At 36.8% G+C, this 22,260-nt stretch overlaps 1 protein-coding gene across 1 annotated transcript in view; it reads left to right on the forward strand.

Annotated features, from left to right (window-relative positions):
• The window catches only part of ADAM9 (ADAM metallopeptidase domain 9), a 95,767-nt gene that overhangs the window by 49,891 nt on the left and 23,616 nt on the right, over positions 1-22,260 (forward strand). The window contains exons 12-16 of the mRNA XM_052661461.1: positions 534-705; positions 7,519-7,611; positions 8,841-9,036; positions 12,226-12,331; positions 19,222-19,405. Of these exons, the coding sequence (XP_052517421.1) occupies positions 534-705; positions 7,519-7,611; positions 8,841-9,036; positions 12,226-12,331; positions 19,222-19,405 (751 nt within the window). The remainder of the gene's footprint in view (positions 1-533; positions 706-7,518; positions 7,612-8,840; positions 9,037-12,225; positions 12,332-19,221; positions 19,406-22,260) is intronic.

Here is a 22,260-nt window from a genome sequence, read left to right on the forward strand (position 1 = left end):
CTGGACTTTCAGGGAATTCCATCTGCCATTTTATTTACTTCTATTTTTGCAAGTAGTCAGTTTCTTTCTTTTTTATAATTTTTATTTATTTGTTTATTTTTGGCTGTGCTGGGTCTTTGTTGTTGTGGGGGCTTTTCTCTGGTTGTAGTGAGCAGAGATGAGTTCTCTAGTTCCAGTGCGTACGCTTCTCTTTGAGGTGGCTTCTCTTGTTGTGGAGCACGAGCTTTAAGGCCTGCAGGCCTCATTAGTTGTGGCACATGGGCTCGGCAGTTTTGGCCTCCTGGTACTAGAGCACAAGCTCAGTGGTTGTGGTGCACGGGCTTAGTTGCTCCATAGTATGTGGGATCTTCTCAGATCAGGGATCGAACCTGTGTCCGGTGCATCGGCAGGCAGATTCTTTACCACAGAGCCACCAGGGAAGCCCCCCTCTGCCATTTTAAATATTCATTTCCTGTTGGTTGAAGACATGACTTAAGATTTTCAAAGTGTTTAATTGCTATGACTTAAGATCTTTTTCTTTGTGTTTATTACAGAGGTTCCAAAAACTTCAGTTCTTGCAGTGCAGATGACTTTGAGAAGTTAACTTTAAATAAAGGTGGAAACTGCCTTCTCAATATTCCAAAGCGTGATGAAGCCTACAGTGCTCCTTCCTGTGGTAATAGGTTGGTGGATCCCGGGGAAGAATGTGACTGTGGAACGCCAAAGGTCAGTTTAACATGTGATGTTCACTTTGCAAGCTTACCTTGGGATTTGCAAAAAATAAAATAGCTCACTTTGCGTGACTCTAGCATAGTTTGGATAAACTCCAGGAGTTGGTGATGGACAGGGAGGCCTGGCGTGCTGTGATTCATAGGGTCGTAAAGAGTCAGACACGACTGAGCGACTGAACTGAACTAAACTGAGTATAAGAGGTAAAGTAAAATTTAGTGGCAAAATGAAGATTGGTATTTTGCTTGTGGGACTATGTTCCTGGGGGGTTGATTATCCCTTCCTTCCTAGAACATAACCAATGGTGTCATCTGTTCTGGTATCCAGGAAAGTACCGTGTTTATTTTTCTATTTTTGCTACCTTCTGCCATTTCTGTTATGGTTATTGAGTCATTTATTTATTTTAAAGAACAGCTCAGTTTTTCACTTGGCTCTTTACTTGTAAGTGTTCACTATTCTGTCACTGTCAGAAACATTTATTTAGTTGACCTCATTTCAATAATAAATTGAAGCCGACCCATTCTGCAGAATTCTTGGTTAACAGAGTTCTTGCTACGCAAGTTAGCATTCTCCCTCTGTTAATTAACCTTCAGTTCACCTGCTGCTGTCTGGCTTTCTCATACCTGTTAACCACACCTAGAGCCATAAGTCTGGACCCATCTTTATTATTAGTGTTCTGCATCTCAACCATTTTCCTGTCAAAATGGCCTACTTAACACCACGTAGACAAGGCTTAGGAGGAAAACAATTTTTAATTACATTTAAAAAATTAAAAAATTAAAATTTAAAGGAGTTGGTTCAGTTGTATGTAAACTTTACTATATTCTCAATTTTTTCCACAAGTGGAATTTCTTTTCCCTTGCCTGATCACACAGTGCCTGGCTTTTGCCAGAAGACTTCACATTCTAGAAAGGCAGTATGTTTTTCTTTGTGTGTTCTGTTTTATTTTGGGGCCATGCTGCATGGCATGCAGGATCTTAGTTCCCTGACCAGGAATCAAACCTGGGCCCTTGGTAGTAAAAGCACAGGGTCCTAACCTCTAGACTGCCAAGGAATTCCCAGGCAGTATATATTTTATGATGAAATTGTGATGGGCCGTCATTGCACTATTCCTGCATGTTAGCAACTTCTCCTTAATGTTTTATATGGTACAGTCCTCTCAGTAACCTTTGGAAATTCATTATTTCTTTATACGCTCATTTTCAAGTGAGGAAAATAAAGGCTAACGAGGTTATGTTTAATCTCTAAATTAATGTTACACTGTTAGGATGACTAAGCTCTTCTTTCTAGGCATTCTCCTTAATTATCTTATATGTTTTGATTTCTCCTGTTTACTTCATTATCAAACTAACTGAAATAGTCTGTATTTGCTTCTTGAACTTTTGTACTACAAATTACTCTAGAAAAAAGTACCTCTTCCCCTTCAAATATCACAGTTATTTTTCTTGGTATTGAAATTTCAAATAGTAAGCACAAGCAAAATTCCCTTCATACTTTTATTTCTTCCATATATTTTTTTAACTTCCTTCTGCTGTGGTAATTATTCTTAGAAGTTTAGTGTGTTTCTCTATAGATTTTATTCTGTGTTTATAGTCTTATGTACAGTATGTATATTTGTATCATAGTTGGGTTTGTTTTAGGATTTTATTTTTTTTACATAAATAAAATCTGACTTAGTATGTTATATATAATTTTTTTGTATTAATATATCCTGGAGATTTTTTTCCATGTCATTGTTATTTGGACATAATCCTTTGATCTGTTGACTAATATTTCAGTATAAGGAATATATTATGATTTATTTTACCATACTCTTATTAAAGACAGTCACTCACTGTAGTTAGTATTTTTTTTTTTGTAGTGAACAGTACATCCTTGTATATCCCCTGTGTATGTGTGTGTATGTTCATATATATATACACACACACAGAAGTTTAAGATAATTATATAAAGGTAGAATTATTGAATTGAAAAGCATGTGGTTTTTATTTTATTAGAGACTATCAAGTTTCCTGAAGAAGGGTGTGTCAGTTTGTACTTTTGTCAAAAGAATGTCATGGCATTTAGTGTGCTGCCCTGCCCTCCCCCCCATAATTTTGTAACCGATCAAGGTACACATTTTACTCCTATTTCAAGATTTTCATCATATAGCCCCTCTATGTTCTATTATTTTTTCCTAGCATTTTTGTAATTTAAATTTTTTATATAAGCTCTATAATTGGGGGGGGGGTGTCATGTGGAGAGTGAGCTACAAAACCATTTAAAATGGTACTTTCACCATAAACAAAATTCCTGTACACATAGTCTGTTTCCTGATTCTCTTTTCTTTTATGAAGCCATCTGTCTGTCTTACATAGTATTTTTGAAAAAAAATTAACAACTTTGCTGAAGTATAATTGAATACAATACCCAGGATTCGGACTTAGATAAGAAAAGGCTTTATTCAGAAGAAAGACTGTTGTAACGGGAATACGCTGATCTCAGAAATCTGGAAGCATCTCAAAATCAAACAAAAAGAGTTTTCTTTTATAGGGTAAAGCTGGGGCAAATGTAGGTAAGCAGAATCTTTTACGGGGAAGGTGGATAAGCAGGGGCAAATGCCCAGTGAGTTCTCATAGGAAGTTGTCCTGTGGTCTGGTGATTTCCAGGAGAAGCTGATAAGGGGTGGGGATACTTGCCCTCAAGTACTTGGGGGAGGGGCAAGTATCCCCAAGTATCTATTTTTGTGCAGACAAGTAGAGTTCGAGGGTCTACAGGAAAGAAAGAAGCCTCACTAAAGTTTGGTCAAGACAAAGCAAGAGTAAGAAACCAGCAATTATGAACACTTGTCAACAATGAACTGCACCTGTTTAAAACACAGACGTTCTTTTTAAAAATTGCTATTATCATTTTTTATCTTTATTTTGATTTTCTTGTCATACTGCATGGCATGTGGAATCTCAGTTTCCTGACCAGGGATGGAACCCATGCTACCTGTGCTGAAAGTCTTAACCACTGGACCTCCAGGAAAGTCTCCCTTAAAACATCTATTATTGCTGTTATTTTAATTTATTTTTATTATTTTATTTGTTTTAATTTTTAAATTTGTAAAAGATTTTCTTTCTCTTTTTGCCACACTGCATGGCATGTGGACTCTTTGTTTCTTAACCAGGGATCAAACCCACACGCCCTGCAGTGGGAACAGAGTCTTAACCACTGGACTGCCTGGGAAGTCTCAACTAAAAGTACTAAAGCATACAAGTTAAGCTTTGATACCTGTTTTCATATGTGAAACTGTCACCACAATCAAGATAATGCACATATCATCTCAGAAAGTTCTTTGTGACGCTTGGCACCTCCTATTATTTCCCAATCCTCCTTATGCCATCACTGATCTGCTATCATTGTACTACCGATATTGCTGTCATTAGTGTGTGTTTCCTAGAATTTCATGTAAATGGAATGATTCTTTTTTATCTAGGTTCATTCACTCAGCATAGTTATTTTGAGATTCATCCTAGTTGAATGCTACTGTGTCAGTGGTTCATTCCTTTTTATTGTTGCTCATCATTGAGTAGTATGGAGATACTACCTACTGTTTATCCATCTGTTGATAGGTATTTGGGTTGTTTCCACACCAAAAGCTGCTGTGAACATTCACGGTCAAGTCTTTATATGGGATTTATGTTTTCACTTCTCTTGGGTAAATACCTTGGAGTGAAATGACTGGGACATATGGTGGGTGTGTATTTGACTTTCCAAGGAACTTTCAAACTGTTTTCCAGAGTGGTTTTCCCATTTCACATTCTTGCAATCAGTGTACCTGAGTTCTGGTTCTTTTTAAGTCATTTCTTCCACCTCATATGGTCAGTCTTTTCAATTTTGGCTTTTCTGTTAGATGTGAAGTGGTGCCTTATTGAGGTTTTAATTTCCTTTTCCCTGATGACTAGTGATGTTGAACATGTTTTCATGTGCTTATTTGCCATCTCTATCTCTTTTTTGATGACATGTCTCTTATAAACTCCTTCCTGCCTTTAAAAATTGGATTGTTTTCTCATTATTGAATTTTGAGAGTACTTCTTACATTCTAGATAACAAATACCTAATCAGATATATGATTTGCAAGTATATTCTCCCATTCTTTTCTTTTAAGTACTTTAACAGTATCTTTTGATGAGTAGAAGTTTTATATTTTGATGAAGCCAGTTTGTGCCTAATGGGTTGTGCTTTCGGTGTTGTATCTAAGAAATCTTTGCCTAATCCAAGATTGCAAATGTTTTATCCTGGAAGCTTTATCATTTTAGGTTATGTACTTACTTAGGTTTATGATTGATTTTCTTTGTATGGTGCATGGTTTTAGATAATTTTCCAAATTTTCAGATTTTTATTATGAAATAATTCCAAACTGACAGAATGTTGCAAAAACAGTCTGACGAGTCCTATGTATTTTACACCCACTTTCCCACAAAGGATGACAAATTGTGTAGTGATAGAGCCAGTCCGCTTGCCTGGAAAATCCCATGGATGGAGGAGCCTGGTGGGCTGTGGTCCATGGGGTCACTAGGAGTCGGACACGACTGAGTGGCTTCACTTTCACTTTTCACTTTCACACATAGGAGAAGGAAATGGCAACCCACTCCAGTGTTCTTGCCTGGAGAATCCCAGGGATGGGGGAGTCTGGTGGGCTACCATCTATGGGGTCGCACAGAGTCAGACACGACTGAAGCGACTTAGCAGCAGCAGCCTGCCATATAGAGACTTATGTAACCACCAACATCAACACAAAGGACTCCCTCCTGCTACCTCACTGTAATCACATCCACCCTGACTCTGGCCCTTATCCCTGCCTGTGGCTTCCATCTGTGGTTTTGCCATTTAGTAATGTTTGTCACTGCAGTAATAATGGAATCATGCAACATACAACTCTTCTCACTAAGCATAATGCTTTTGAGGTCAGTCTGTATTGTTGTTTCATTACTTTTTATTGGGGAGTAACAGTCCATTGTATGAATGTTACTTCAGAGATTTGGAATAATGTTTAGGCTGGTATTTCCACTAGCACAAAGGGCCTATCTGAAGTTTGTTAAACTATTCATCCATTAAAAGACATCTAGCTTCTTTCTAGTATTTTGCTATTATGAATAATGCTTCCATGAATTATATTCTATTCTTTATCATCAGAGAATTAAAGGAAAATATGGTTTTCATGAGTAAAGAGATGAATCTCATCAGAGAAATGTATAATAGAGAACCAAATGGAAATTATAGATATAACTTACCAAAAAGTTTAATAAGTGAGATTCATGGATATAATTAACAGCAGAGTAAGATGGCAGAAAAAGAGTCAATGAACATAAAGTAGAACAAAAGAAATAATCCACATCTAAAGGAAAAAGAGAAAAGATTAAAAAAAAATGAGCAGAATATCAGGGACATGTAAGCAATATCAGCTAGCTTAATGGAATTATAAGTGGAATCTCAAGAGGAGAGGTAGAAGGAGAGAAGAAAAGTATTCAAAGAAGTAATGGCTGAAAATTTCCCATATTTAACAGAAAACATTGAGTTACAATTCCAAAACACTAAGTGAAGCCAAATCAGAATCATTACAAAGAATGATTGTGGGTACATTATAATCAAAGTGCTGAGACAAACAGAAAATAAGGCAAGAAGTCAGAAGAAAATCTGAAACAAATAGATCAATAGTGGCTGATTTTGGGGCCAGAATACAATAGAACAGCAGATTTATGGTTCTGAAAGGAAAAAAACCCATCATCCTAGAATTCTGTAACATAGGAAAATAAATATTCGTCAATAATTAAAGCTTATTTCCCCTACCTCCTTCTTGTCTTCTTGTCCTCCTCCTCCTCCTTTCTCCTTCCTTTCATAAACAATTCAGACCTCAAGACATTAGTTTCAACACAGGAGAGTAGCTGTGTCTGGGTGAGAGGTTGGAGGGTGGGAATGGAGAGCCATGGTGGCCCTAAGTGGGGTGAGAGAAGTCAAGCAGTATAATGTCCATGTGGGTAAAAACCTACCCTGCAGAGAAGTCAGACCCTGAGCATGAAGAGAAATGCATTTATGGATGCTTAATTTCCTGTGGAAATTGGAGAAGGAACGGGCTACCCACTCCAGTATTCTAATCTGGAGAATTCCATGGTCCATATAGTCCATGGGGTCACAAAGAGTTAGACACGACTGAGCGACTTTCACAATTTCTTGTGATCATTAAACTACTGTTATAGACTGAATGTTTATGTTCCCCAAATCCATGTGTTGAAACCCTAACCCCCAAGTATATCTGTATTTGGAGAAGGGACCTCCAGGAAAGTAATTAAGATTAAATGAGGTCATAAGGGTGGGTCTTGATCTGATAGGATTAATGTTCTTATGAAAAAGAGCTTGCTTGCTCCTGTCTCTTGACACATGCTCTGAAGAAAGGCCATATGAGCACACAGCGAGGAGGCATCTGTCTGCAAGCCAGGATGAGAGTCTGTGCCAGAAACTGAATTGGCTAGGACTTTGATCTTGGGTCTCTAGCCTCCAGAGCTGTGACATAATAAATTTCTTTTGTTTAAGCCATTAGTCTTTGGTATCTTGTTCTGGTAATCCCAGCAGACTAAGACACATACTCTCAGTCCTTTGAAATATGTTGAGACCTAGATAATAGCGGAAGAGTCTCTGGTAAATTCAGAAGGATAGTAAGTGACTGTCTCCAGGGAGTACCTCTTACAGCCAGGTTAGAAAGAAGCATAGGTTGAAAGGAAGAATTTTGTTAACGAGCCTTGATGGCAATAATTTCTTTCTTTATTGACAGTCATTTTCTCTTCTCAGGAATGTGAATCGGACCCTTGCTGTGAAGGAAAGACCTGTAAACTTAAATCATTTGCTGAATGTGCATATGGTGCCTGTTGTCAAGACTGTCGGGTAGGGAATTCCTCCCTATTTGGGGGGGGGCGGAAAAAAACAAACTAGGAAAAGGAAAAATGTGCCTGTATCAAAATTGGGTTTCTCTGATTTGTAAGAGAGCACTATTTTTATTACATGAATAGATGGAAAATTTTATGATTCTTGTTTGCAGTTTTATATCATCTTCTTTTATGGCAAATAGTCTAAAGAGATTTTTTTTCTGATTTATGAGTGACCTATGTTTTTCATTAGAAATTCAATAATAGAAAGTTGACACTGAAAGACTATCATTTTACCCCCTTCATTTAGCCATTGTTGATAATTTATTAATTTAGTCACTTTTTCCTATGTAAATATGAATATGTGTGTGTGTGTAAGTAGATAAACATGGGTATACATATTTTTACTATGTCCTTTTTTCAGTAATATACTATTGATTTTCTTCCATTCATTTAGTTCTATAGGTTTATATAGTTAGTGTTCCTTTATATGGCTGTACCATAATTTCTTTATCTGGTCAACTAATGATGGACATTTAGATTGCTTCCAATTTTTGCTTATAAGTAGAATTGCTGGAGTATGCATGTGAACATTTTGATACACGTTTCTATACTGTCTACAGATGTGCCAGTCTGTATTTGCCAGTGTAATCAATGCACTGATAACTGTGCAGTGTACAGTACTGATTATACCATATAATCATTATTCTTGTTTTCTCTTACTAACATGTCTTCCTTGGTGGCTCAGACGGTAAAGAGTCTGCTTGCAATGTAGGAGACCCAGGTTCGATCCTGAAGTTGGGAAGATCCCCTGGAGAAGGAAATGGCAACCCTCTCCAGTATTCTTGCCTGGAGAATCCCATGGACAGAGGAGCCTGGTGGGCTGCAGTCCATGGGGTTACAAAGAGGTAGACACAATTCAGCGACTAACATTTTGACTTTACTTATTAACATTTGTTGTTAGCCAGTGTTATAATCCAGGTTAGTTTGATACGTGTAAAGTGCTTTTTATCTTCGTTTAATTTGCATTTCTTTTGGTCATCTAAGATGCTCTGCTTTTTTCATTTTCCATATTTCATGACTTTTATAAATTGCCTGTTACTGGCCTTTGTTCACTGTTCTATTGGGTTATTTAATCTGCTGTTTTTGTTAAACCTTCTTATAGATATAATTACTGTGGTTTCAGATTTGGTTAATTTGTGGGAATTTTCCTGATATTCCTGTTCAATTTCAATCCTATTATCCTAGTTCCGTCCAGGAGGCACTTTGTGCCGAGGAAAAACCAACGAATGTGATGTTCCAGAGTATTGCAATGGTTCTTCTCAGTTCTGTCAGCCAGATGTTTTTATTCAGAATGGGTATCCTTGCCAGAATAACAAAGCCTATTGTTACAATGGCATGTGCCAATATTATGATGCTCAGTGTCAAGTCATCTTTGGCTCAAGTAAGATATTTTTTTAATATTGATTGCTTTGCTTTTATTTATATATTTTTTGTTTTAGTTTTTGTTAAGAATGAAAATTGAACATTATTGCTAAAATTGAAGTTCATTTTCCTGTCTCCTATCACATCTCCATCTTTCCTTCTCCATAGGCAGTCAAGGTCATGAATTTGATGCATCCAAGTTCATTTGGTGATTTTTGCTTTTACTTTCTCACCGCCCTGTCCTGTATATTAACATTATATGTATATATACATGCACAGTATTGTATTTTAGCTTTAATAAACTCATGTAAATAGTATGGGGATATACACATGGGTCTTCTGTTTTCATTGTTCACTCAAAAAGTTTTTGCATTCTGTCTGTATTGCTGTATTTAGACCACAGAGCATTGTGTTATATACTCAGAATCCATTCTTTTCCTAGTAGTATATATATATATTTTTATTTTGTGTGTTAAAAAAAATTTTTTTTAATCAAAGTTACACATACACTAGATTATAGAGTCAAATTATTCATCAAGGTTTTGTGAAAAAGTAAAATGTACTTCCAGGCTTCCCAGGTGGTGCTGTGGTAAAAGAACCCACCTGAAAAGTGCAGGAGATGCAAGAGATGAGGGTTCAATCTCTGGGTCTGGACGATCCCCTGGAGTAGGAATGGCAACCCACTCCAGTCTCTCCTGGAAAATTCCATGTACAGAAGAGCCTGGCAGGCTACAGACCATGGGGCTGCACGACTGAGCACGCACTCATCAAAGTACTCCCACTTAATAGCTCATCCCTGAAGGCCACCACTTTAACCTTTTCTTCCTCCCTTCTAGTTAATTACTTTGTTACTGGCTCTAGGGCTTTAGATAATTTCTTGGTCATGCTACTTTTTTTATTTTTCCATTCTAGGTATTAAATGTTAATTTTTCACTATGGAGGATAAGGATTAAATTTCTTCCCTTCTCTTCTCCCAACACTTGTTAACTCTTATCTACTCATGTTCATTTTTCATTCTCCATTTTCTTAATATGGACTAATTATAATTTTAGGTAGAGCTGTGTTGACTCTTGTAATCTTGTGATTTATAACAAACAAATAAAAAAATTGGTCTTTGTTCAGTTCCTGGCAGGAACTCCTAAAAGCTTTGGAATTTCCCAAATGATAAGAGCCTTGAAAGTGTCTTTTGTTACGTCAATCAGATGACTTTTTGGCAAATCCCTTGGTAACCTAAGGATAGGCTGGTTGCCAGAGAACAAACCCTGTGGTTAGTGGTTGGAACTTAAGTCCCCTTACCTCTGGGTAGGGGAGAGGGACTGGAGATGGAGTTACTCTCCAGTGGCCAGTGGTTTAATCAGTCTGCCCATATAATGAAGCTTCTGTAAAAACCAGAAAGGACAGTTTGGAGAGATTGGGACTTAGTAAACTTGTGGAGAGGCAGGAAGAGAGCCTGGAACCTCTAAGCCCCTTTCTCCATACCTTGCCCTGTGCATCTCTTCCATCTGTCTGTTTCTGAATTATTGATATATGCTTTGATAATAAACCAGTAATCTAGTGAGTAAAAGTTTCTCTAAGTTCTGTGAGCTGCTCTAGCAAATTAAATCCAAGGAGGGGATCATGGGAACTATGACCAGATAGGGTCTGAGGAGAGACCCTCTTAGGAGAGACCTGCTCAGTTGTGTCCAACTCTTTGTGCCCCTAAAGACTGTAGCCCGCCAGGCTCCTATGTCCATGGAATTTTCCAGGCAAGAATACTGGAGTGGGTTGCCATGCCCTCCTCCAGGGGACCTTCCCAACTCAGGGATCAAACCCAGGTCTCCTGCATTGCAGGCGGATTCTTTACCATCTGAACACCAGGGAAGCCCTCTGATATATTGGTTTGTCCAAAAAGTTAATTGGTTCTTCTCTGTTACGGAGAAACCTGAACAAACTTTTTGGTCAAACCAATATTTTGCACTAATGGGCAGTTTTGTTGCTGTCTAGTCACTCAGTTGTGTCCAACTCTTTTGCAACCCCATGGATGGTAGTCCAGCGGGCTCCTCTGTCCATGGGATTCTCTAGGCAAGAATACTGGGGTGGGTTGCCATTTCCTCCTCCAGGGAATCTTCTCAACCCATGGATCAAGCCCGTGTCTCTGCATCTTCTGAATTGCAGGTGAATTCTTTACTGCTGAGTCACAGGGGAAGCCCTGATGAGTAGGTTATTGCAGACCAAAATAAGTAATTACAGATGGGGGGTTGTTGTTAATTTAGCTGCATTTTCTTATATAAATGTGAACATGTGTGTTTTGCTAGAGTTATTGCCATGTGACATTTATCCTGGGCAAGTATTCTGCATCCATTTTCAGATTACTTCATCCTCTGCCTCTTTTTTATTCCATCTTCTTTCACTGCATGTCCATTTTCTTTGAAGCTGAACAATATTGTACCAGGTGTGTAATATAGACACATGAATTTCCATCATTATTTGGAAAATACTGCCATTTTGGCTGCAAAATATTTCCAAGTAAAATATTTTTAGGAATATATATAAGCGGCAAAGTTGAGCATCAAAGAATACATATATAAAATACAAGAAAACAAGAATGGATTGATACTTTGACAGTGTCATGGCTGTTTGTCAGTGTAATTAATACCTAAATTAAGCTTCCATATATGGTAAATTGGGCTGCCCTGGTAGCTCAGTGGTAAAGAATCCACTTGCCAATGTAAGAGATGCAGCTTTGATCCCTGTGTGAAAAAATAATAGCTGGCAGTGTTTTTACCAACCCTCCCCAGCCTGATCTAACCAGGGGTGCAGTGGAGCTGTGAGAACAGTGAGAATAAGTAGACTGAAAGTGCTGCCATACTGTGCATGGTTTTTGACTTATGTATAATTTCATCTTCTTTAATGACACTTCTTTGAGGACTTGAGTGTTCGAGTCCATGCTAACATGTAAGTACCAACCAGGCTTTATCTTTACATTTTGTTGTTAATTATAAATGTGGAGCAAAATGTTTCACCTGTAGGTTCTGAAATCTTTTCATAGTTGTTGAGGCAGTTTATCCAGGGATATGGACTGTTGCGGCGAATGCTTTTATTTCTGAATTAAATTGCCAAGTCTTAAAAACATTAAAAAAATTTTAAAAATTTTATTGGAGTATAGTTGATTTACAATGTTGTGTTAGTTTCAGGTATTAAAAAAAAAATTTTTTTTTTGATGTTACAGAAGCCAAGGCTGCCCCGAAGGAATGTTTCATTGATGTGAATTCCAAAGGAGACAGATTTGGCAATTGTGGTTTCTCTGGCAATGAATACAAGAAGTGTGCCATTGGGTAAGTGGAGGCAAAAAAAAAAAAATAAGAAAAGCACATGAAAGAATGTGATATCAGTCATCTGTAGGAAGTTTTATAGCTCCTTGTGGCTGTTTTCTCCTCCTTAAATATATAACTTTTCAGACTTACAATTTTGTAAAACATGGCTTCAGAGAGACTGAATATGAATGGTAAAATAATTCATAGCTTTTGACATTACCTGTCTAAAATGTAATGTTTTTTATAATGTCACTTTTGTTTATCCTTGTTCTATAGTGAGAACCTCAAATAAACATTCTTCTTCTTTTCCCTTTTGTTGAAAGATTTTGCTGCTAAACCCATATATAAAGGTATCTGCAGAATTAATTCAGAACTTCATAATTTTCTTCTGGCTCTATATAATTTTAAAGTGATTAATTAGAAAACTTTTTTGTTTCTATAACATTTGCACATTGTGAAAAATAATATTGCAGAGTTATAAACAAGAGAAAAGTTATCATGATCTCTCTTTCTATGTATGTCCACTAATTTCAGTGTATGTACGTCTTCCTTTATTTTGATTCTGTGCACTGTACACACACACACTAACGTTAATTTTATAAAATTGGAATTAGTCTATAATACTGTGCTTTCCAGATACACAGATAGATATGTGTAGGTATGTAAATATATAAATCATTCTGAATGGAGCTCTTCTGGTGGATGTGAGGGCAGGAAATTCCTACCAGCTGAGGTTTACCCAGAGGTTTTGACCATGAAGCCATGGGGCTCTAGTGAATGAGCTGGAAACTCACTAGATTGTATTATATCTGTTGCAGTGCTAACATTCTCTATCAATTATTTTGTTTTTTGTAATATTCATATTTTTATTCTAAAAATGGTTATAAAAAGCCAAAAAAATTAAATATATAATGCTGTGCTTCTCTTCTACCCACTTCACCTCCTACTCTGTTAGTTAATAGCGAAGCCACTGAGGTAAAACAATGCTGATGAAGAAGAAATAACAACCATGACTTCCTTGTTCCTAAATCTAACAGAGTATCTTTAGGTCTTCAAGCTTCTGGCCCTTTCAGTAGCATTCATCTATGTTGACCATTTTCTCCTTGAAGAAGCCCCTTTCGTTGGCTTTTGTGTGGAATGCTCTTCTAGTATTTTTCTCTGTTTCTCGATGCTTCTTTAATGTATTTATTTGTAGACTCATCTTTCTCTACTGAGCCATTAAATGTTGAGAAATATCCCCACTCTGCTGATCTGGCCCTTTGCAACAGGGCCTGGGCATGTGCTGTGCCTTCTGCATAGTTTGCTCTTCTGTGTCTGCCAGGTCTCATTTTAACTAACTCCTTTAAGATAGAAGAATAGCAAGGAGAGATAAGAAAGCCTTCCTCAGCGATCAGTGCAAAGAAATAGAGGCAAACAATAGAATGGGAAAGACTAGAGATCTCTTCAAGAAAATTAGAGATACCAAGGGAACATTTCATGCAAAGATGGGCTCAATAAGGACAGAAATGGTATGGACCTAATAGAAGCAGAAAATATTAAGAAGAGGTAGCAAGAATGCACAGAAGAACTGTACAAAAAAGATCTTCACGACGCATATTCTTGATGATGTGATCACTCACCTAGAGCCAGACATCTTGGAATGTGAAGTCAAGTGGGCCTTAGGAAGCACCACTACCAACAAAGCTAGTGGAGGTGATGGAATTCCAGTTGAGCTTTTTCAAATCCTGAAAGATGATGGTGTCAAAGTGCTGCACTCAATATGGCAGCAAATTTGGAAAACTCAGCAGTGGCCACAGGACTGGAAAAGATCAGTTTTCATTCCAATCCCAAAGAAACGCAATGCCAAAGAATGCTCAAACTACTGCACAATTGTACTCATCTCACACACTAGTAAAGTAATGCTTAAAATTCTCCAAGCCAGGCTTCAGCAATACGTGAACTGTGAACTTCCAGATATTCAAGCTGGATTTAGAAAGGCAGAGGAACCAGAAATCAAATTGCCAACATCTGCTGGATCATCAGAAAAGCAAGAGAGTTCCAGAAAAACATCTATTCCTGCTTTATTGACTATGCCCAAGCCTTTGACTGTGTGGATCACAATGAACTGTGGAAAATTCTGCAAGAGATGGGAATACCAGACCACCTGACCTGCCTCTTGAGAAACCTGTATGCAGGCCAGGAAGCAACAGTTAGAACTGGACATGGAACAACAGACTGGTTCCAAATAGGAAAAGGAGTATGTTAAGGCTATATATTGTCACCCTGCTTATTTAACTTATATGCAGAGTATATCATGAGAAACACTGGGCTGGATGAAGCACAAGCTGGAATCAAGATTGCCGGGAGAAATATCAATAACCTCAGATATGCAGATGACACACCCTTATGGCAGAAAGTGAAGAAGAACTAAAGAATCTCTTGATGAATGTGAAAGAGGAGAGTGAAAAAGTTGGATTAAAGCTTAACATTCAGAAAACTAAGACCATGGCATCTGGTCCCATCACTTCATAGGAAATAGATGGGGAAACAGTGGAAACAGTGGCTGACTTTATTTTTCTGGGCTCCAAAATCACTGTAGATGGTGATTGCAGCCATGAAATTAAAAGACGTTTACTCCTTGGAAGGAAAGTTATGACCAACCTAGACAACATGTTAAAAAGCAGAGACATTACTTTGCCAACAAAGGTCTGTCTAGTCAAGGCTATGCTTTTTCCTGTGGTCATGTATGGATGTGAGAGTTGGACTGTGAAGAAAGCTGAGCGCCAAAGAACTGATGCTTTTGAACTGTGGTGTTGGAGAAGACTCTTGAGAGTCCCTTGGACTGCAAGGAGATCCAACCAGTCCATCCTAAAGGAGATTAGTCCTGGGTGTTCATTGGAAGGACTGATGTTGAAGCTGAAATGCCAATACTTTGACCACCTGATGCGAAGAGTTGACTTGTTGGAAAACACCCTGATCCTGGGAAAGATTGAGGGCAGGAGAAGGGGATGACAGAGGATGAGATGGTTGGATGGCATCACCGACTCAATGGACATGGTTTTCGGTGGACTCTGGTAGTTGGTGATGGACAGAGAGGCCTGGCATGCTGCGGTTCATGGGGTTGCAAAGAGTCGGACATGACTGAGCAACTGAACTGAACTGAACTAAGACTTCCTCAACTTCCTTCACAGGGTCAGATGTCCCTCTTATAGAAGTGCTTACTGCCATGTGCTTTTGGAAAAAATTAGTCAATTTATGTTGTTCTAATTCTTTACAAATTAGTTATTCATAGAAACTATTTCATGGAGTATTTGCAATATATCTTTCTTGATATAAAAAGCAGAGTAGGTTGAAAGAAGTTAGAAAAATAAGAAAGTATATGACTATCTTGAGTAGTCTCAAAACTAGTTGTAGCACTCTTTTTCTAGGGAATTTTTTTGTATATTTAAATTGCATGGGAAGGCTTTATTGCCTTACTATTGCCTTAGCAAGAACAATCTTTTAAAAATGATACTGCTTTAGAATAAAATAGATGCTGTAATAGGTAATTTTCTAGATAAAGGGGAAGTCAGATACAAAACCAGTCATAAGCACAGCACTTTCAAGATTCTTTTATGATGTTTAAGAAAAACCAAGGAAGACTCTTTCCTGCACTTTGGGGAGTTTGATCCATCTTGACTAACATAATTAGGCTAAATCAAAATGAGAAAAGTAGCAATTTGAAAGTTAAAGGAAGGGTGACTGGGTTAAAAAGTTGCATGCTTCTTTTTCATTGAATTTGATATATTGTGTTTTCCTTATTGTTCACTTCTTAATATTTTCTCAGTTACATTGTGATTTCTCCTTTGACTCATGAGTTATTAAAAATGTATTGCTAATTTCCAAGGATTTGGGAGTATTCTGGTTTTCTGTTTGTTTTTGGTTTCTAGTTTACTTCCATTGAGAACATACTTTGTATGATTTCAGTTCTTTTCGATTTGTTGGGATGTGAATTACTGTCCAGCATATGGTCTATTTTGGTCAATGTTCCATGTCAATTAAAAAGCAGAGTATTCTGCTGCTGTTGGATATATTGTTCCATACATGTCAAGTTAATTAATTGTCATATTCAAATCTTCTGTATTCTGGGTGTATGTGCGTATTTATTTGTTTCCCCTTCAGTTTCTGAGAGGGATATGTGCAGATCTCCAGCTATGATTATGAAGTTGTCTACTTCTTTTAGTTCTGTATATTCTTCTTGTATGTGTTTTAAAGTGTGTTCTTTGGTGCTTATATTATTAGGTGCATACACATTTAGGATTGTTATATGTCTTCTGAAGGAACTGAATCTTTTATTATTACCAAAATCTCTACGTTAGACTTTTTTTTTTGGCAGTATTTGTCACATAAATATTTTATTTGCTTATATGACTATTTGCCTGAAGCAGTTTTTCTATTGGTGCTTGCGATATAATATTTAAATGAATATAACAGTAAGCATCTCTTAGCTTTATTGGCTGTTTGCATTTTTTATTTTGGGAATTGCATATTTGCGTCTTTGCTATTTTCTGTTGAAGTTACTATCCTTTTAATGATTTGTGATCAATTTTAAAAAATACATTGAGTATTTATTTTTCTTTTTTAAAAAATTTATTTTTTATTGAAGGATAATTGCTTTACAGAATTTTGTTGTTTTTTACTAAACCTCAACATGAATCAGCCATTTTCTTTTTAATATGTCACCAAGACTATACATGAGACATTGAGAACATTATAGAAAAATGGATTTTGGTAGGTCCAATAGATCCAACCAGTCCATTCTGAAGGAGATCAGCCCTGGGATTTCTTTGGAAGGAATGATGCTAAAGCTGAAGCTCCAATACTTTGGCCACCTCATGTGAAGAGTTGACTCATTGGAAAAGACTTGATGCTGGGATGGATTGGGGGCAGGAGGAGAAGGGGATGACAGAGGATGAGATGGCTGGATGGCATCATGGTGATGGACAGGGAGGCCTGGCGTGCTACGATTCATGGGGTTGCAAAGAGTCGGACACGACTGAGCGACTGAACTGGACTGAACTGAACAGATGCTAACCGAGATCTGTTTTATTCTATGCTTTGTTTTAGAGGTTTTCATAACTAATTTCAACTAACTATGTGACATTGGGGCTTCCCTGGTGGCTCAGATGGTGAAGAATATGCCTCCAGTGCAGGAGACCTGGGTTTGATCCCTGGGTCGGGAAGATCCCCTGAAGAAGGGCATGGCAACCCACTCCAGTATTCTTGCCTGGATGCTTTCATGGTCTGAGAAGCCTGGCAGGCTACATAGTTCATAGGGTTGCAAAGAGTTGGGCACGACTGAAGCAACTTAGCATGCATGCTTGCATGTGACATAGACATCATTATTTAGCTCTTGTTTTTCAGATGAAGAAACTGAAATTCAGAAAGTTTAAGCATTTCACTCAGGTTGCCTCGTAAGTAAATGGTGACATAGGAATGAATATAGGGACTTCCCTGGTGGTCCAGTGGCTAAGACTCTCTGCTGTCAATGCAGGGGGCCTGGGTTCAATCCTTGGTCAGGGAACTAGATACTGCATACCAGAATTAAAGATCCCAAGTGCTGCATCTGAGACCTGGTGCAGCCAAATAAATTAATTAATTAAAAAAAAGAATAAATGTCAAGTTGGGATAGAAGAACTTAACTCTTAAGTGCAGCATGGAAGGAAGAGCAGGCTTAATAGCAGCATGTGCAAAAAGCAAATAGAGGTTTTAGCTTAGGATAAATTGAAGGACATCAGTAATATAATGTAGTTTCCATAAGAGCTACTGTCATCCTCGGTTTCATAGAAGTATAATATCTCAGTGAAGTAAATGACAGTTCATCTTGTTCTTTATCAGACTGTAACTGAAGTTTCCTGTTTCACTCCGAGCACTGTGCTTGATAGGTAGTGAGACAAACTGGAACATACTTAAGAGGGGAGCTTCCTTGTTGCATGAGAAATAATTGTAGAATATTTCCCTGGTGAAGTAAGTCATTCGGACCTGCATGACAATTGTCCTAAAAGTTTGCCATGTAGAGGAAAGAAAAGATATTATCTGTGTGATCTCATGTTGACCATCTGGGACCAATGAGGAAAAGTTACAGAGAGAAAGATGTTAACTCAGGAAATAAAAGAATGTTATGATAGTGTGAGAATATTTAGGAGGTGATGAATTAGAGGAATTGAAAAATCATATCCTACAATGACTTGGTCGTGATATCATAGGGGAGATTTAATAGGGTAGGTGCTTAGATCAAAAGACAGGCAATTAAAAAGGAAATTTCAGTGCGGCATCTTAAGAGTTGATATTAGGGATACTTAATGTATCATGAAGGGATATAGGAAGAACATTAACTCACACACCCTTGGTAATAGGAATTATAGTCAATGAGGTCTTTGTAGAGTTCTAATACTGAATTAGTGAATTAATGAACTAATGAATTGAGTCAGTAAGTAAGAGTTAGCCAGGTGAAGAGCGATTGAGTTCCTTCAAGCTTGTTTAACATTACAAAATCTGACTCCTCTTTATTATAACTCAATAAAGAGACACCATTGAATTTCTGTATAGTTCTGTTATTTTCAGTGTAAAAGTATTTATAAAATTATATCACATTTAAAAGCAACTACATTAGTTAGACTTTTTTGAGCCCTAAGCAGATAGTGAAGAGGGATTCTTAGGTGTCGGCATCACCATCCCTGGTACCCTAGGAATTTGCGTCTTTACATGCACTTACCTCTTCTCTTTGCCATATTTAAAGAGAGCTACTTTGATCTCTGTTGCTGTCACACACTTTCTCTGTTGAGATTTCCTTCAGCTAAATAGAAATAAACTCTCTGTACAAAAATATATAATTTTTCTTTTGTATCTACACCAGATGCATTGCAGTTTGCATTATTTCTCTTTCTTTCCAGGAATGCTTTGTGTGGAAAGCTTCAGTGTGAGAATGTACAACAATTGCCTGTATTCGGAGTTGTGCCTGCTATCATTCAGACTCCTGGAAAAGGTACCAAGTGCTGGGGTGTGGACTTCCAGCTTGGATCCGATGTTCCAGATCCTGGTATGGTGAACGAAGGCACCAGATGTGATGTTGGAAAGGTAATAAAAATGTTTTTGAAAACAAAGAAAAAATTTAAAAATTAAAAATAAAATCATTATACAAAGTGAGTGGTTCTTTTCTGGTTATAAAAGAAATCTCTACTCATTGTGGAGATTTGGAAAAACAGAAAGCCACCAAGAATAAAATTAAGAATGGCTATACCTCCTGATGATTTATAGCCATATAAAGCTTTCTTTTCATTTAAAATTTTTATTGGAATATAGTTGATTTACAGTTGTGTTAGTTTCATATAATGCTTTCTTTAACTATGGAAATGATCAATTTTTATAATGGTCACTGAGTTGGAATATTCATTATCTGCACCTAATATGATAGTTTCCACAATTTCATTAAAGAAATATCTATAAAAAGAAGCTATAATTCTGTTATTCTGATTTCTTCCTTAAAGTCAGGTATTATAACCTGTTGTTTCTATGTTGTAATATACTGGGCACCTCCCCTACCCCCCTTTCAATGTGCTGTAGTTTATTAGCCAGGGTACTACTTGCTGGGATATTTAGGGTATTTTCAGGAGTGTGTGTGTGTATGTATGTGTGTACGTGTGTATGTGACTGTACTAAAAATATTGTAATGCTTGTCCTCCCCACGCTTCCTACTATTCTGATGACAGCTGTTTGGATCAGATGTAAGCCAAGAGTTAGCTGCTGAGTTACTACCAGTGGTTCTGGATAAGATGAGCTAGGCCTAATTCCATTTGTGCGGGGAATACATAAGTAAAGAAAGGCAGTTGAGAGTAGAGCTGAAACTGAGAAGTCTCTGAGAGATGCCATAATGTAGGAGTAGGGCTAGAAGGGTGATAGCAAGCTTAAGCTATATAGGATAGATCTAAGGGTGCAGGATTGTTGAACAAGTTAAAGAAACCAACTCATAGGAGAACAGAGGAGGAAAGAGAGAACACAATTGACTGATTATGGGACCATGGGACACATGAAAAAGACAGAGACCTTCAGGTTACCTCAGTTTCTACCAAGTTTTCAATTTGCATTCTGTTGTCCCTCATTCTTACAAAAAGACCCTTGTGTTTTTGTGTCTGCCTTTGCCATGGGCTTCCCTTGTGGCTCAGCTGGTAAAGAATCCACCTGCAATGCAGGAGACCTGGCTTGTGTCCCTGGGTTGGGAAGATCCCCTGCAGAAGAGAAAGGCTACCCACTCCAGTATTCTGGCCTAGAGAATTCTGTGGACTATAGCCATGGGGTGGCAAAGAGTCGGACATGACTGAGCGACTTTCACTTTGCCATGCCATTAACTCAGCTGCTGAGGTTAGTATAAACAATGTTGAGGTAAAGGACTTTATAAGAAATTTCACAACATCCTGGTGGTTTTCTGAGGTTAAAGACTAACCTATTGGGGTACATATGTTTAAGGTTTTATATATAGTTTTACCAAATTTCTCTGTAGAAAAGTTTTTCCCTGTTTACTTTCTGAGCAGTTTTCAATAGTTAGTGTTTCAATTCTCTATATTGTAATCAGGATTAGGTACTATTGTTTTTAAACTTTCATTGGTTATTTTCTTTTTATTTTGCTCTTTCTTGACTGCTAGTGACATTAAATTTTTTAGTCTCCATATATTTATTCCTTCTTTTGTGATTTGCTTGTTAATATTCTTTGCTTATTTAAAAAATGGTGTGTTTTTCTTATCAATTTTTAAAGAGCTATAACTTATGTCATATAAAACTTAATATAATACATTTCAAAAATTTATTTGCCCAGTTTGTTACTTGCCTCTTTCTTTTGATTTTAGTATTTTTTTCCATGTTTACTTTTTCATATAAACAAATCTATTATTCTTTTCCTTTAAGAAAGGAAAAGTAAAGAAAGTCTGACTTTACTTTCAAATTTTAAAGACTTTTCTTAGTGTAGTATCAGAGAATTATTTTCTAGGACATTAAAATTTTTTGAAATGCTTATCTCTTTAGTCCAGTTTGAGTGTATAGTATGAGGTTGGCATTCTTTTTTTCTTTTTATCATTTTATTCATTTAGAGATGATGACTGTATGCTGACTTCTATTGTTACTTTTTTAGAATGATTTGTTATTTGCCTACACCTCAAGTATAATCTCTTTTAATTTAAAATCTTATTTAAATTGCTTATTAAATTTTTATATATACTTGGGCTTGGTTTCTGCTTTTTCACATCATGTCCACTGATTGCTCTGACTACTCATATGTCAGTATTGACTTCTTTTAGTTTTTATCAGTTTTATAATGTATTTTTAATATTTGGTTTTATAAATGCCCCTTCATTCTTTTTTCATAGTTTTCTTCGCTATTAATATTCATTTATTATTACAGATGAACTTGAGATCATTTTGTCAAGGTGCCAAAAAAAAATTAAAAATAAAAGCGCTTTGGAATTTTGGTTGGGATCAAATCAGATTTATAAATTTGTAATGGGGAAAAGTGACATCTTTACATTATTCAGTCTTCTCATAGAAGAACATGGTATGTCTCTCAATTTCTTGGGGGTTGTATTTTAAAGCTTTAGTTATAAAGCTCCTTTTCATTTTTTTGTTATTCCTAGGTATTTTATATTTTGATTGCTATTATGAATAACACAGATTTATTATGTTTTCTAATTTGTTACGTTACATTTTTAATTTGTTTTTATTGGTAAGAGAAGCTATTTTGTTTATATTTTTATTGGCTATTATTGATATTCAGAAAAATATATTCATTTGTATATATTTACTTTGTCACCAGCCATACGCTTAGTGTTACATATTATTGTATTAGAATTTTTTAGGTAAGCTGTTATCTGTAAATGATAGAAAGTTGATTTCCTTTCTGATACTTACAATTTGAATTTTTTTCCTGTGTAATTGCAATGGTAAAA

This window comes from Budorcas taxicolor, chromosome 24 (assembly GCF_023091745.1).
Source record: "Budorcas taxicolor isolate Tak-1 chromosome 24, Takin1.1, whole genome shotgun sequence".
NCBI lineage: Eukaryota > Metazoa > Chordata > Mammalia > Artiodactyla > Bovidae > Budorcas > Budorcas taxicolor.